The sequence below is a fragment of the Notolabrus celidotus genome, chromosome 21 (genome assembly GCF_009762535.1).
Source record: "Notolabrus celidotus isolate fNotCel1 chromosome 21, fNotCel1.pri, whole genome shotgun sequence".
Lineage (NCBI taxonomy): Eukaryota > Metazoa > Chordata > Actinopteri > Labriformes > Labridae > Notolabrus > Notolabrus celidotus.
Window position 1 is genome coordinate 5,387,577 of NC_048292.1, and position 12,062 is coordinate 5,399,638.

The 12,062-nt window shown below is 40.4% G+C and overlaps 2 protein-coding genes across 3 annotated transcripts; one reads left to right on the forward strand and one right to left on the reverse strand.

Annotated features, from left to right (window-relative positions):
- The first annotated feature begins 675 nt into the window (after positions 1-675).
- llph (LLP homolog, long-term synaptic facilitation factor) lies at positions 676-3,339 on the forward strand. The gene is made up of 3 exons (XM_034673802.1): positions 676-810; positions 2,450-2,684; positions 2,769-3,339. The coding sequence occupies exons 2-3, from the start codon at positions 2,462-2,464 to the stop codon at positions 2,930-2,932; spliced, it is 387 nt and encodes a 128-aa protein (XP_034529693.1). The 5' UTR covers positions 676-810; positions 2,450-2,461; the 3' UTR covers positions 2,933-3,339.
- A 789-nt stretch (positions 3,340-4,128) lies between these two features.
- On the reverse strand, positions 4,129-11,192 carry hcls1 (hematopoietic cell-specific Lyn substrate 1). 2 transcript variants are annotated; one of them, XM_034673800.1, is made up of 16 exons: positions 11,069-11,192; positions 10,333-10,416; positions 10,144-10,217; positions 9,360-9,483; positions 8,698-8,808; positions 8,342-8,396; positions 8,144-8,254; positions 7,953-8,063; positions 7,749-7,859; positions 7,609-7,664; positions 5,728-5,797; positions 5,491-5,639; positions 5,181-5,408; positions 4,871-5,042; positions 4,724-4,792; positions 4,129-4,633 (listed from the first exon to the last, which is right to left on the reverse strand). In XM_034673800.1, the coding sequence occupies exons 2-16, from the start codon at positions 10,414-10,416 to the stop codon at positions 4,497-4,499; spliced, it is 1,662 nt and encodes a 553-aa protein (XP_034529691.1). In that variant the 5' UTR covers positions 11,069-11,192; the 3' UTR covers positions 4,129-4,496. The 2 variants fall into 2 exon arrangements, with proteins under 2 accessions (XP_034529691.1, XP_034529692.1); XM_034673801.1 differs by lacking the exon at positions 7,749-7,859 and having other exon boundaries at positions 4,131-4,633.
- Positions 11,193-12,062: the final 870 nt, after the last annotated feature.

Here is a 12,062-nt window from a genome sequence, read left to right on the forward strand (position 1 = left end):
TAATATATTTAAATGTACATAAATAATACTAAAATATTCAATATATTTAATAAAATATTTAATATATTTAAATGTAAATAGGTAATACTAAAATATTTAATATATTTAATAAAATATTTAATATATTCAAATGTACATAGGTAATACTAAAATATTTAATATATGTAATAAAATATTTAACATATTTAATACAATATTTAATATATTCAATAAAATATAAGATATATTTAATAAAATATTTAATATATTTAAATGTAAGTAGGTAATATTAAAATACTAAAATGGTACAGTTGGGCCAGCAGCTCCTCTGGCTGCTAAATATGTGTCTGCCTGTCACAGCCTGAGGGAGACACCAGATTTTAGGTGGGGGTTTTGTGAGCGTGCCGCATCGGGTGAGGACATTGAGATATGCTGTATGGGTAATCGTTCATTAATGCTTATAGAATATGTAATATATGTATGATATATGTATATGTATAATATGTAATGAATATGGTGTGTGATTAATGTATATATGGTGAGTGTAGTGTGTTGTGAATATATATAATGTATTGTATGAATTTATGTGCTTTGGCAATAACATCTCTTTGTTCATGCCAATAAAGCTAATTTGAATTGAATTGTCATTGAAAAAAAAAAATAGAATTAATAGCTCCTGATTCACACTTCACACCACTAGGTGGCGGTAATGCACCTTGACGGTGTTTGCCAACCGCCAATCAAACCCAAAGAAGAAGAAGAAGAAGACCGTCTGTGCTGTAAACACGTGTGAGTGAACCAGAGGATCTGTGACCAGTTTAACTGATTCCTGTAAGTCAACCTTCACTTTTTCTGCTCTAAATGATAAGAACACACTTTGTTTAGTTAGCACGAGGAGCTAGCTAGCTGTCGTGTAGTCTTTGAGGCGGATTTTCCAACAGTAGCAGTCAGAGAGCTAACATGCTAACTAAATAATCCGAAGTTTTCTCAGATAAAACTGTCATTACATGTTCAGGTGGGTTTGTGAGCACTACGACAGAGTGACAAGCCTGGTTCTGACTTTTTATTTAGTTGTATTTGTGTATAAATGGGTACAAATTCGATGCTAAGTCGTTTAAATGATGAACTGGCCCTTTAAAGCTCACGTGGGGAGTGTTTTTGTTACTTATATAAAAGACTGAAGCTAATATTGATATCTATTTATGACCTTAAACAGCAGAAAAAGCCATCAACAAGATAATTCAGTACTTCTGTTGAGTTATTTTGAATGTTTGGATGATGAGGGGGTCAACATCACACCAATTGCACACTGCTGATACCTCCATCAGCAAACACCCTCCAGACATGACACCTCTGATTGCTCAAAAAGAGTAGGATGAGATTGTTTTGTCAAACACTAAAAAAGATGTGCATAGGACAAAATCATCAGAGACTGATTTGTCTCCAGGGGAAGGTTGAAAGTTCCTGATAGGAGCTTTAACCCTCCTATTATCCTTGGGGTCAATTTGACCCCATTCAAAAGATAATGATTGATAATAGTTGACTTTTTGTTGTTTTGCTTCATATTTCATTCATATTTTCATATCATATATTCATATTTTCCTACCTTGATGGGAACAACTGATGCAGCATAAAATTGTAATATTGATATTTTTTCAATGTGCTGAACACATAATGCACACATTGGTGTTCCTCAGGGGTCAATTTTACCCCAAGCTGTTTTAGCTGTGTAAAACTTGTCTGTCTGTCTGTCTGTCTGTCTGTCTGTCTGTCTGTCTGTCTGTCTGTGTGTGTGTGTGTGTGTGTGTGTGTGTGTGTGTGTGTGTGTGTGTGTGTGTGTGTGTGTGTGTGTGTGTGTGTGTGACCTAACTGAAAGTTTGACCTGATGGTGGCACTACAGGAAAGGTCATATCATCACCAGAACCAAGAAGGTTCATACTGTTGTGGTCATTCAGTAAATTTCTTTAGATTTGTATGAAAACTTTTCAAGATACATTAATTCTAATTTAAAAGTTTGGCCTGATGGTGGTGCTAGAGGACATGTCAACTCACTGATAGATGTCATTATCAAGGGATTATTTATTTATTCAACAAATATCAAAATGCCTGAAACAAAAATTTGGTCAATAATTTGATGTAAATCCTTTTCTGGAGGTAAAAATCCCCAGGGGTCAGATTGACCCCAGGGGTAAAATATGTTAGTAGTATTTGAGGATAATAGGAGGGTTAAGTAAGATCATCTATGGGTAGGACACTTTTGTGGGCCTTGCAATGAAGACAGGATGTGAGATTAGAGTTCAGTTAGAGAGGATAATCTTCAGAGAAGAGTAAACAAACTAATCTGTATTTCCATGTTATAGTGTTGTTCTTTCAGTGAGCGTGAGGTCTGTTTAACATCAAATGTTAGGAACCCCTGAGATCAGCTTGAAAGTAAGTAACAGTAACAATGCTGTGTATTTATTTTCTCCAGATTTCACACACAATGGCAAAAAGTCTCCGAAGCAAATGGAAGAAGAAGATGCGTGCAGAGAAGAGGAAGAAGAACGCCCCCAAGGAGCTGGCTCGTCTGAAACAGGCTCTGAGTCTGGATAAGAAAGGAGAAGCCGTCATGGCGGATGTGGAGGAGATCGCCACTGTGGTGCCCGCCTCCAAGATCAAGAAGCAGAAAGATGAGGAGATGGGGGAGGCAGAGGGAGAGGGAGACGGTGAGGGAGAGATGCTGCACGTTCAGAGTCTGTACACATTGTCATCCTGCTTGCCTCTAAATCTTTTGTGTGTTTGTGTTGCAGAAGGGACGATGGACATGGACAGCAAGCGTAACAAGAAAACACTGTTGGATGAGAACGGTCAGTACCCCGTGTGGATGAATCAGAGGCAGGCGAAGAAACTGAAAGGCAAACGGATTGGAAAGAAAGGAGGTCAGGGCAAGAAGAAGAAGGGGATCTCCTGGTGAGAGGAAGGAGAGGACAGAAGGACTCTGACTCGCCTTAAAGACTGTTGATGCAGAAACAGAGTCAGGTCATGAATCCTGTCAGACGTGATCTCTGTTATTTCTGTGATTAAATGTCACTCTGCTCTGTGGATCATGACGACACTCGTGGTCGTTCATCAGAGCCTGTAAAATGACTCGCTGTAAGAAGATGTTTATTCTTACAGGAGAGCGGATTCTCCTGGGTTGGGACAAGTTTCAACAAAGTGAAACTTGTACAAAGTCTGACTTGTCTTACTCGCAGCCCTCTGATGTGTATCGAATATTGTCAACCCCTGATAAAAAATCCCAGATGAATAGTTTGTGTTGTTTGGTAGTTTTGTCTTTTATAATTTCAACATGAAAATACAATAAAACTATTTGAACGCTAACCATGAGCCTCAGTGTCTTTGTTCTGAGCCACACTGCTGCTTCTCGTCTGTCCACACTTTGTTGTTACATGTGATCAAAGCTCCTTTCTGATTGATATATTTTGTTCATGTCAGTGTTTGCCCCCTGCAGGTGAAATTAAGTAAACTTTATTTATAAAGCACTTTTCACAGACAAATGCCACAAATAGCTTTACAAAGACGACATACAAAAGAGAAAGATACAACTGATAGACAGCATAAAAATTACAGTGGTTACATGATCCATGAAAGCATTAAAAGTTCCTCAAAAATCAACTAAAAGCCTTCCTGAATAAGTGTTTTTGTTTTTTAGTTATATTTTTGGCCTTTTTGCCTTTATTTGTTAGGGCAGCTGAAGAGAGACAAGAAATGTGGGGAGTAGAGAGTGGGGGAAGACATGCAGGAAATGGTCGGCCGACGGGGAATCGAACCGGCGACCCCTGCAACGAGGACTGTAGCCTCTGTATGTGGGGCGCTTAGACCGCTAGGCCACCAACACGCCGAATAAGTGGGTTTTTAATAAAGACTCATCTGAAGATTCTGCAGAGCATTTCAGAGCCTAGGGGCTACAGCCTGGAAAGCTCTGTCACCGCGAGTGCTGAGGTGTGTTCGTGGAGCAGTTGAAAAGTGTAACATGTTTGACCTGAGTGGGCGAGGTGGCTGTAAATGAATATTCTGGAGTCTGACCGTGTGGGGATCTGTAAGTGAGTGTGAGAATGTTGTAAGTAAAGAGGATAAAACATCTGTTATTCATCAGGAAAGATCTTCATATGTTGTGTTCAATCACAGGTTTTATGAGCAGAATCAAACACAGACACTCTGAACATGAAGCCTCACAGAGAGGCTGAACAGTAGTAATAATAATCATGTCACTGTAAGTTGACACTGATGAGAGATGCATAAATAAAAGTTGTCATCAATCAAACTCCTGAAGAAGCTCACCTGTAGAAGACCACTTTTATTTGAATCAGCTCTTTGCTCAAACATGACTTGCATCTTTGTTTTTAATGAGTTCATGGAAAGAAAGATAAGAGAGAATTCACTTTTGTACAATCTGCAGTGATTTCTTCTTTTAAAGCTGTTTTATGTTGAAGAGCCTGTAAAGTTGAGATTGTGCAGAATCCTGCAGAGCATGAAGCTCAGTCCATTAACCGAACGTAAGCGGCCGGGAACAGGCCGATGCGTCCGTGACACTGTCCCTTCCACCAACCCTCGTCGATCATCTCGATGTTGGTGATGATCTCATCAGGGTTGAAGGAGATCTCGTCGTCAGCCTCTGCGGAAAGAGGGAGAGAGAGTTGACAGTGAGACCTCATCAGCGTGTTGATCAACAGTATGAGAGTGAAGATCTGAGAAAGTGTCTGACCTCCTTCGTAATCATAAAGTGCGACAGCCTGCTGGCCACACGTCAGGTCCTCGTAGTCGTTGTCCACCGCTGTGAGAGACAACATTAAAATGAGTCATGTTTTAAAAAACTCAGAGTTTAACATTTCACTGACTGTCAGTCACAAACCTGTCGGTGAAGGAGGGCGAGGAGGCTCAAGCTCCTCGTACTCTGCCCCGTCGTCCTCTTCTTCTTCTTCCACTTCTGTTGACCTGGCAGGAAGGGGCGGAGCTTCCTGTTCATCATCCAGGTAGCCGTCAGAGCGAGGGGGCAGAGCTGGAGGCTCTTCATACTCTGGTTCCTTTTGGAAACACCACACAGCATATTTAATATCACAACATAACAACCTGGAGGTCACAATAACTCACCCACTGACTCTATAAGTGCATGAGGCTGTGTGTGGTTTTCTACGTGATGTAATTTAATCAGAGACTCTTACCTCCAGTTCTGGTTCTGGTTGATATACTGGTTCTGGTTCTGGTTGATATTTTGGTTCTGGTTCTGGTTGATATACTGGTTCTGGTTCTGGTTGATATACTGGTTCTGGTTCTGGTTGATATACTGGTTCAGGCACACTCTGGTGTGTTTCCAGTCGTTGCATGGAGCGCTTTGCAGCTACATCAGGAAGAGGTGGAGGCTGAGTGTCCGGCTCTCTCCTGCTCTCCTCCTTCAGGAAACATAAACATCCTTCATCATGAGCACTGACTCTACCTGAGTCCGATCAGGCGACATGTTGGTGCGTGAGTTACCTCCTGTCTGTGTCTGGCTGCCTCTCGCTCTCGGCCCTCTCTGGCTTGCCTCCTCGCTCTCTCTTCCTCTGCTTTCTTCCTGTTCTCCTCCTCTGAAGATTTGGCCATGTTCTCGAAACGGGCCTTCAGTTTCCCGGCTCCTGCAGTCGCTGGATTACACAGAAGAGGAACTCAGAGCTTTAGCAGCTGTGATTGTTCACATTAAAGACGGCAGAGTGTGGCTGATCATGAACTTACAAGCCTCTATAGGTTGTGTCTTCTCATAGGCGGAGGTGGGAGAGTCTATGTCTGAGAAACCTGCCGCACTCTGAAAGAAAGAGTCAGAAAATGTCAGAGGGTGATGAAGTATAGTTATTTATCACATTATTAAAGCTCCTGTGAGGAGTTTGTAGAAGCTCCAATCTGATAAAGCGACCTACAAGAGCTAACACAACCATCATCATGAATTTCCCCGTTGTGGGATGAATAAAGGAGTATCTTATCTTATCTTATCAGCAACAAACAGACTGTTTCCCACATTTATGACATCTTTAAGCACTGTGAGGGGGCGGGGCCAGACCAGATGATTGACAGCTCAGTGTAGAAATGGCCTGTTTTTATTTTACTGAGTAAACACTCAGTGATGAAATGTTAAATGAGACAGCAGAGTGAGATTTCAGTTGTCAGAAAACACGACTTATACACGTACAGGACGAAATCATTGAAGAGATATCACTTTGTCCACCGGGGGGCGCCAAAACCAACACAAATAAAGTTCCTTACTGGAGCTTTCATGTGATATATTTTAACAGAGGATGATGGAAACATTAAGGAGGAAAGAAATGAGATTTTGAGAACAAAGTCGTAATTTTACAAGAATAAAGTCATAAATGTAAGAGTATCAAAGTCGTAGATTCATGAGGATAAGGTCCTTCTTTTAGTTTAGGATGAACTTTTATGTTATTATTGAAGAGCAGCCAGCCTCTCCACTCTTCTCTTTTCACTTTATCATCATTAAATCACTACTATATTCTTGAGCTCTACATTTCTCTTCTCCCTTAGTGTCGCCCTCGTGCTTTGTCGTATCAAACATCAAAGCTTTGAATACTGGAAGCTTAAAGATGGAGCCTGTAGTTTAAATCTATAACAGTTAGAGGATACTGTAAGAGGCTGGAGTGGGCGTAAAAAAGCGAAGTCTCAGGAGCAGGACCTTCCACATCCCTCCCTCCTTTTCCCCTGTACGTAGGGCCCTAAGGAGGGTTCATTGTCAGGTCTGCTGAGTGAGTGAGCTCTTTTAAATCTCTTCTGAAAACATACTTTTATCGTAGAGCCTTTCCTTATTGTATCTCAATTTTCATTTTATTTTGTTTTATTATTTTATTAGATTTTTTTTTTTTTTCAATTTTATAAACAAAAACATTAGAACAAAATAAAACAAAACACATAGAAAACACAAAAGGTCCCACCCCAAACTAACAGAGAGCGCTGCGCTGTACATATACACAAGAAAAATAAATAAATGAAAAGATGACAGGAGACAGGTAAACAAAGAGCACATACAAGAAATAAATGAAAGGGCAAACAGTCCTCATCTTCCAGGCACAGATGATAAGTTATGTCTTCAGCAAGAGGGAGTGCAGTGGTTCCCAGATCCTCCAGAACTTGCCTGGTTTTTGATTAAGGTCATGAGTCAACTTCTCGAGAGGAATAAGAGCAGAGATCTGTGATATCCATATGTCATTGTATTAGATTTTGACCGTCTTAATAAATATATTTTTAAATAATTGTATTCCTTTAGAGTTCTTTTAGGGGGATTTTATGTCTTTTAAAATATGTTTTATTTCTTTATCTTGACTTGTGTGTTTTTATGAACTGCCTGTTTTATTTTGCTGCCCATGTAAAGCACTTTGTAAGTTGGTTTTTGAAAAGTGCTCTTATTCTTATTATTATTGTTATGACTGGGAGATGTGACAGATCTCCTAATAAGATTACCCAAACCGAGCCCAAGCAGAGAGAAGTTGAATATATTTAGGCCGCTGTATTGATTTGATTCAGAATGAAACCTGTTTGAAATCAGGCTGAGTGAAGATAACCTCTACATTAATCAAAGTAAGGAGGAGCTGCAGCTCTGTTACCCACCTTATCCATGCGGTCTGCCTGTACTCCATATCGTCCTCCGAACCCTGCTGAATAATCTGAAGCAGATAAATGTGATCAGCTGATGTTTAAACAGTTCTGTGTTAGTGTACACTCACTCACACATCTGTCCGTCTCCTCACCTTTCTGTGACTGATGTTTCTCCGTCTCTCCTTTATAGTCGTAGCCATGCGCAGCTTTGTCCACCTTCTCCTTCTCCACTCCATACTTCCCTCCGAATCCCTTAGAGTAATCTGAATGTGAGATTAAAACAAACACAGATTAAAGAAAAGGAAGGTTAGATAAAAAGGTGAAAAGTGATGAATGTTAAAACTCAGTCCCCTCACCTTTCTGTGACTGATGCTTCTCCGTCTCTCCTTTATAGTCGTAGCCTAAAGCAGCTTTGTCCACCTTCTCCTTCTCCACCCCGTACTTCCCTCCGAATCCCTTAGAATAATCTGTTAAAATAAAACTCAGAATGAAGGATTTTTAATGCACAGAGTGAAACAAACAGACCTAAAGTTGAGCTCAGACTCACCTTTCTGAGACTGATGCTTCTCTGTCTGGCTCTTATAATCGTAGCCCATCGCAGCCTTGTCCACCTTCTCCTTCTCCACACCGTACTTCCCTCCAAACCCCTTAGAGTAATCTGTATCATGGATTATAAAACAGAGACCGTTCTTTTAGACAATCTTTCCCAACAAGAAGGAATCATGCTGTGAGTGAAATGTCTCACCTTTCTGAGACGCGTGCTGCTGCACCTCTCCTTTGTACTCAAAGCCCATGGCAGACTGCAGACACAGAGACCACATTCAGCTTCATTCACTTCCTCAGAGGAGTTCAACATTTAAAACAATACTAAATTAAACTCTTAACCAGTCACAGTCCCTGTCAGGGTCACATGTTTGGGGTTTGATTCAATCTCTCAGGTGCTCTGTATGTATGGAGTAAAGATCCCTCCAACACACTGAGCTCACAGAGACACTTTCCTCCTTTGCTGATGACGCCCTCTAGTGTTGACTTCTGAACATTCATCTCTCAGTGAAAGTCAAACATCCTCACAGAGTGAAAACAGACTGTGAGGGTTCTTACCTGATCCACCCGGTCTTTCTGGACACCGTACTTCCCTCCGAACCCTTTAGCCGCATCTTTCTGAGAGGAGTGCTGCTCCACATCTGCCACATAGTCGTGACCCAACGCCGCCTGGAGAATAAAGAAACGTTAACACAGAGATCCAGACGACAGCAGAGGGTTTGTAAAAGCAAGGTTGTAGAGTAAGGCTGCAGAGTAAGACTGCAGAGTGAGGATGCAGAATAAGTATGCAGAGTGAGGCTGCAGAATAAGGATGCAGAGTATGGCTGCAGAGTAGGGATGCAGAGTAAGGATGCATAGTAAGGCTGTAGAGTGAGGCTGAGGCAGTAGAATAGGGCTGTAGAGTAAGGATGAAGAGTAAGGATGTAGAGTGAGGCTGTAGAGTGAGGCTGAGGCTGCAGAGTAAGGCTGTAGAGTGAGCATGCAGAGTAAGGCTGCAGAGTAAGACTGCAAATTGAGGCTGCAGAGTGAGGATGCAGAGCAAGGCTGCAGAGTTAGACTGCAAATTGAGGCTGCAGAGTGAGGATGCAGAGCAAGGCTGCAGGGTAAGACCGCAGAGTGAGGCTCTAGAGTGACGATGCAGAGTAAGGATGCAGATTGAGGCTGTAGAGTAAGAATGCAGTGTAAGGCCGCAGAATAGGGCTCAATACAAGTTTAACTACCTTGTCCATTCTGTCCTTCTCCACTCCAAACTTCCCTCCATATCCGTACGAGGCTTTGGGAGTGTGATCCTTCTTCTTCACCTGCTCGTGCTCCACAGCCACTTTGCTCCTCAGCTCTGCAACACTGAAGGGTCAGAGGGGACTTAACTCACTGACAAGGAACAAGAAACCTGGACTATTTGTTGTTTATACCATAGTTTTAGATCATTAGCACACTCACAGTTACCAAAAAGGAGTAGAATGAAGATGTTTAGAAAATACCAATGCACATATCTAAACCAGAGGTACCCAGGCTGTGATTTATGTTAAATTTGTGGTAATAATAATGCAGATATGAATGTAATCTAACAGTAGTGGCTCGCAGGTTTTATTACCCTCTAAAAGGCAAAGTCTAGAGCTCAAACTTAATGTGCTTATAAGCGGATGTTGGTGCAGTTCCTGGTTCAGTTTGCTCTAGATAAAGAGAGGTCCAGTGTGTGTGAGTATATATAAATGTGTAAACTACAGAGAGTCTATGAGGCTAGTCCTGGTCCTCCTCTTACAGTACGGGCTCCAGTACGAGAACGTTCTATCTCTGTGGTGAGAAAGCACAGCACTTTAAATCTCACTGTCAGTGTGTCATCATCGTATATTACCCATATTAGGACAGACTTGCAGCTAAACAGCTTGTGCTCTGTTCTCACTTCCTCTTCCTGTTTCTGCACAGCAGCACCCACTCTGACCTGCTTTCCTTCACATCATCTAAAGAACGACTTCTTTACAGGCACAAAGGTGCGTCTCTCACCTGATGTGCTCTTTACGGCCCGAGCCCTCGATGGTCTTTGCCCCCCACCTCTGCTCCTGCTCTGATATATCATTCTGAAAACACATGAGTGTCAGTGAGTGAGGAGTTTTTGCACAAACACAAACTTATTCCCTTTTTATTATTCCCTTTTTATTTCCTTAGTGAAAAAACCCTGCAGGCTGAGACTACCTCAAAGTCAGGGTCCGTCTCCCAGTCGTCCCCCTCTGCAGCCACCTTCATGCTCACATTGTGGCCCACGACTGACTTCCACATCTGGGGAAGGAAAGCAGCATGAGCCAGATTCAAACACAACAATACCCTGAGTACTTATAAAACCTATTTTTACTGCACATACACGTCCTTGTGTCTGAAGACTAAATATACTGATGTAAAACCACACGCTCTGACCACCATTTGCTGAAGTACCAAAAAGGAAGTCAGGTTATTTTCAACATGAAGCTTCATTTCCCCTTAATGAGTCAAACTTGAGAGCTTCAAGAAGAACAAGGTTTTAAGGCACTAAAATACTCAAGAGGCAGTACAATTTAAACACTAAAACATAACATTACATCCAAACACTTTAAAACTACCTGAAAATAAAACGATTGTTTCTTAAGAAGGGAATGAAACATGTACTTAAACATGTATCAAGGTTGTTCGTGTAGCTATTCCACTTTACATGTTATTTTCAGTATTAGTTGGAGTTATAATAAACATATATACAATTATTAATGCTTCCCATAGATGTACATGTTTCTAAAAACATCTTACTGTATTTCTGAAGCATTTAATAAATCTTCAAGGATTGTCAGTATTACATATAACTGTTTACAGGATGTTTCTGAGTACTTCCCTGACTTTATATTAAAGATAAATCAAATAAAAGCACACATAAATGTCAGAGAGTCATTTAAAGTGTGTTTACCTTGAAGCTGTCTGCGCAATGTATCCGTGTTTACCGTGGATATTACACCGACAGTGTTCCTGCTCTTCACTCAACTTCTGACAGTTCAATAGACGCGTGCACGCGCATGTGGCGCGCATGAACGCGCGTTTGGGTTTAGAAAAAATAAAGAAGGCGTCAATGTGCGTCAATAATAAATAATACACTTACAGCGTGTGCTGTGATTGTTTTGATATAAAAAAAAATTTTTTTAAATTTAATTGATAAATGGAGTAAATGCTGCATTCAAGTGTAATCGGAAATATGACACCTTCGACCTGACGAAGTGGTTAAAAAATATTAAACAGAGATACTGTTGATGCTCCAGTGAAGTTAACATGTACAGTTCCTTACCTTGATTATTTTTAATAGCAGTAATTAATGCCTTATTACTTACAGCTGTGAGCTCTCCAGTAGTAGTGGTTGTAAAACACGTGCGGGCAGACTAACACAGGTTAAACCAGGAGTCTTCATTAATTAGAAACACCTAATGAATTTTAAAAACCTGGGACAGCTTGGAGCACATTTACTAAAAACACAAAACATGCAAAAAAATTATTTTTAAGATATATATATTTTTTTATGTTCTGAGAAAGTCCGAATTTTGACTTTAAACTCAGAATTTAAACTAAAATTACACCTTAAATTTTTTTTTGTTGCTCACCTGCCTTCACTTTTGTTTTTCAGTGGCTTTAATCCTCTTCCTTGATATTCAGACTAAATTTTGGCATGAAATAAAACACAGCCCTTCAGTAAAAATGTTTTAATCCTGTCCTACACACTAGCTTTGTTTAATGTTACCATTAAAACTTTTTTTTAAATCCTGGAACAGTATGGACCACATTTACTATAAACACAAAAATAGCACACAAAATGCAAAAAATATTTGTTTGAGGTGTATTTTTTTTAATTTTGAGAAATTCAGAATTTTGACTTTAACCTCAGAATTTAAACAAAAACACACCGTAAATATATA

Coding starts and splice junctions, on each gene's coding strand:
- llph (XM_034673802.1), top strand. CDS start 2,462: ATGGCAAAAAGTCTCCGAAGCAAATGGAAGAAGAAGATGCGTGCAGAG. Junction 2,685..2,768: donor GGCAGAGGGAGAGGGAGACG/GTGAGGGAGAGA, acceptor TTTGTGTTGCAG/AAGGGACGATGGACATGGAC.
- hcls1 (XM_034673800.1), bottom strand. CDS start 10,416: ATGTGGAAGTCAGTCGTGGGCCACAATGTGAGCATGAAGGTGGCTGCA. Junction 8,397..8,697: donor AGAAAGACCGGGTGGATCAG/GTAAGAACCCTC, acceptor CTGTGTCTGCAG/TCTGCCATGGGCTTTGAGTA. Junction 5,043..5,180: donor AACCAGAACCAGAACTGGAG/GTAAGAGTCTCT, acceptor TGTTTCCAAAAG/GAACCAGAGTATGAAGAGCC.